General features: G+C 48.9%; 1 protein-coding gene across 2 annotated transcripts in view; it reads left to right on the top strand.

The window, feature by feature from the left end:
* The first annotated feature begins 341 nt into the window (after positions 1–341).
* Positions 342–2,865, top strand: part of aldoaa (aldolase a, fructose-bisphosphate, a) — a 15,440-nt gene continuing 12,916 nt past the window's right edge. The window contains exons 1-2 of one of the 2 annotated variants that reach the window (XM_076297640.1): positions 342–450; positions 2,586–2,707. In XM_076297640.1, coding sequence (XP_076153755.1) covers positions 2,596–2,707 — 112 coding nt within the window. In that variant the 5' untranslated portion in view covers positions 342–450; positions 2,586–2,595. Of the gene's footprint in view, positions 451–1,646; positions 1,793–2,585; positions 2,708–2,865 lie in introns of those variants that run through there. The other variant, XM_076297639.1, reaches the window with a different exon arrangement.

Raw genomic sequence — 2,865 nt, 5'->3', positions numbered from 1 at the left:
CTGTGTGTATGTGTGTGTGTGTTTGGGGGGAAGGTCATCCTTTCTGATTGTGTGTATGTGCAGGCCACTTCATGTTCCCTTGTGGCACCACTGCTATCTGTAGGAATTGTGTGTGTTTGTGTGTGTGTGTGGTGCTACTTCATGGACTCCTATCTGTATGAATTGTTATTCTTTCCCTATCTGACAGTTCAATGGTAAAAATGGCCTCAATTTTATTATAAACGTTCTAGAAAAACCCACGCACACACACACACACTGCTACAGCTGAATGTCGCGGTGCCCTTCTGCTGTTGTCTGCCATGTTGGTCCACCCACATGATCCGTGTGTGTCCGCGGTTAACATAAATACCGCGCGCCCGCCCTGCTAGGGTTTCCGTACGCACAGCTCACGCGCATCCCTCTGCAACTCTCCCGTCTCTCCATCGTCGACACCTGCTGACGAACGGAACGGTAGGAGACTTTAGCTAATACAGTATCTATCTATCTAATCACACTGTAATCGGAGGTATGAGCTCCGTTACTCGTTTTATATCGATGCAATTAATCAGGCTTTGATCTCGACAGATGAGATTAGTTTTTGACTAGACTTGTGCATGGTATACCATTTACTATGTGAACTGTAGGCTATACAGGTAACATGGGCAGATGTGTTATATTGTGTGTGTGTGTGTGTGGAGGGGGTATCATCGAAAAGAGCAGCTTGTTGTATGGCATTTTTGTTGTCCGTTTGAAATGCTGGCTATTGCGTAATTATGTCAATGATCGAGTAGGCGAACTGGGCACAGAGATTCTGGCTAACTGTGGGATGACATAATCGCGCCTCTAAAACGGAGCTGAAGATGGTGCGCGGATGTGTGACAGTACTGTTAAACAGACGTTATTTAACCTGGACGTGACCAGACGCTTTCTAAAGATACCTTCTCTAAGAGCAAGGCATGACCGCCGCGCATGTAGGCTCCGGGCCGGTAGGGTATATTTAGTCTGTGGCTGAGGATGAGCGTGAGGGGCTTTGATGATGTGCTTTCCCTGGGCACGTAAACATTTCTTTTGCAGAATGAAAACTAGGCCCCCGCCCCGCTCTGACAGGCTATGCCTGGGCCTGTGATATAATTCGCGCAGATTGCCTATCGTGCGCAACAAGTTTCTCAATATAAACTGCGCAAGTGCCTTCTAACACAGTGCCTTCTGACACAGACTGTCCGTTGGGTGGGACCGCTGCGGTAGAGAATAGAATGCCTCGTATATCAATATTTCATGTGATTGGCGGCAGATGTAGGTCTTCTGGTGCAGTTCACGCGCAATTATGCGCCGTTGCAGTATTACACGTAGCATCCGCCTATGACCTTTTTTTTCCTATTTCTGTCTGAGTCAATTCATGACTTCGATCAGCATCCTCTGTCGTACGTGACTTCTCATCGTCCGCAAACTGCGCATGAAGGCCGCATGTGAGCTCCGTCACGTAAGCCAGTATTATTCCTCCTCCTGACCACCCCCATTGTCCTTCGTCATCCTCAAAAACACTCCTCTAGAAAGCAGACTGGCCAATCGCCGGAGATCACACTAGCATCCACCCCGCCCTATTGGTCTGTGTGCAGTGAGGCTTTGTTCTCATTGGTCAATGCTCTGGTAACGCATACTGAGGGAGCTTCATTATTTTCAGTCACTCAGGCGCACCTCCCGTCACTGGCGTTGTTTGATAAAACCGAGTAGACGCACATTTACTCTGATTGCGAGTGATTGTTCCTCTTTCGCCCGATCTTGCATCTCTTCCGCCCTTCGCTTTGACTATCAAGTAAGTTTTCTCTTTATGTCAAATATTTGTACATTACTTATTTGCTTCTCTTGTCTTGTGTGTTGTTAAACATTGCTATTTTATGGGACATGGAGACGGTGAAAGTGATCTGTAATGAGTTTACATCATGTGCTTGAAAAACGTGACGCTTTTCCTCGGTATCCGGCACCACCCGCTCCCTCCACACTAGACTACAAGGTCACTAGACGCGACACCAAGGGCAGATGCGGAAATGTACAGTGGCCTGCTTTTCACTCGTGAGAATTCAGTTCTCTTTAGATTTGACTTAGCGATGATGCGGCTTTTTTCGATATTTAAAAAAAAAAAAACATGTCTGATCCGAAGAGACAGGCTGAGCTCACGTACGCGTGGATAATCTCCCGTCACGGGGACGGACACTCCCCGCGCGCATGCTATGATTAACCAGACCTGTACATTTAAAGGGCTCGGTAAATGGTTTCATTAGTAGCCTAAATCAGCTGTGACTGTTCCGTGTGTTCGAGCGAAAGAGTGAGTGAGCGAGTGTGTCTTCCCGTGGTTCTGTCTGTCTGTCAGGGTCGGTTGCTGATGCTGACGTTATCACAGGGGCTATTAGGTAATCGCGTGCTCGCAGACTAGACGGGTCCTCTGCGCCACTGGTCACGGATGCGAGAGAGAGAGGGCCCCCCCGTAGCGCTCAAACACCGTGTTCTCTGAAGGCTACTAGCCTACACAAGCACGGAACGGCGCGACACATTGTCTGAGTGCTCGTCCTTGCTTCTGAAATAAGAGTGTAATTGTGAACCCCCCGCAGATCAGTCATCATGCCACACGCCTACCCGTTCCTGAGTAGCGAGCAGAAGAAGGAGCTGAGCGACATCGCTCAGAGGATTGTAGCCCCGGGAAAAGGCATCCTCGCCGCCGATGAGTCAACAGGTAAGGAACTCCATGTACCAACCCCGCAACACACACACACACACACCGTGTCAGAGCGTCGTGACGGAGGGCCGCTAATGGCGCAGTCAGAGCTAACAGGTTGCTGTCTCTTTAAGATTGTGCCAGTGGAATGCTCAATTATTTGATAGCGGCCTGGT

Source organism: Alosa pseudoharengus, unplaced genomic scaffold (assembly GCF_046254945.1).
Source record: "Alosa pseudoharengus isolate Yale_2024_CS ecotype anadromous, Long Island Sound unplaced genomic scaffold, YU_APseudo_1.1 YU_APseudo_1.1_scf_21, whole genome shotgun sequence".
Taxonomy (NCBI): Eukaryota; Metazoa; Chordata; class Actinopteri; order Clupeiformes; family Clupeidae; genus Alosa; species Alosa pseudoharengus.
The sequence above is the reverse complement of the archived record's forward strand: the minus strand, read 5'-3'. Positions and strand labels throughout refer to the sequence as shown.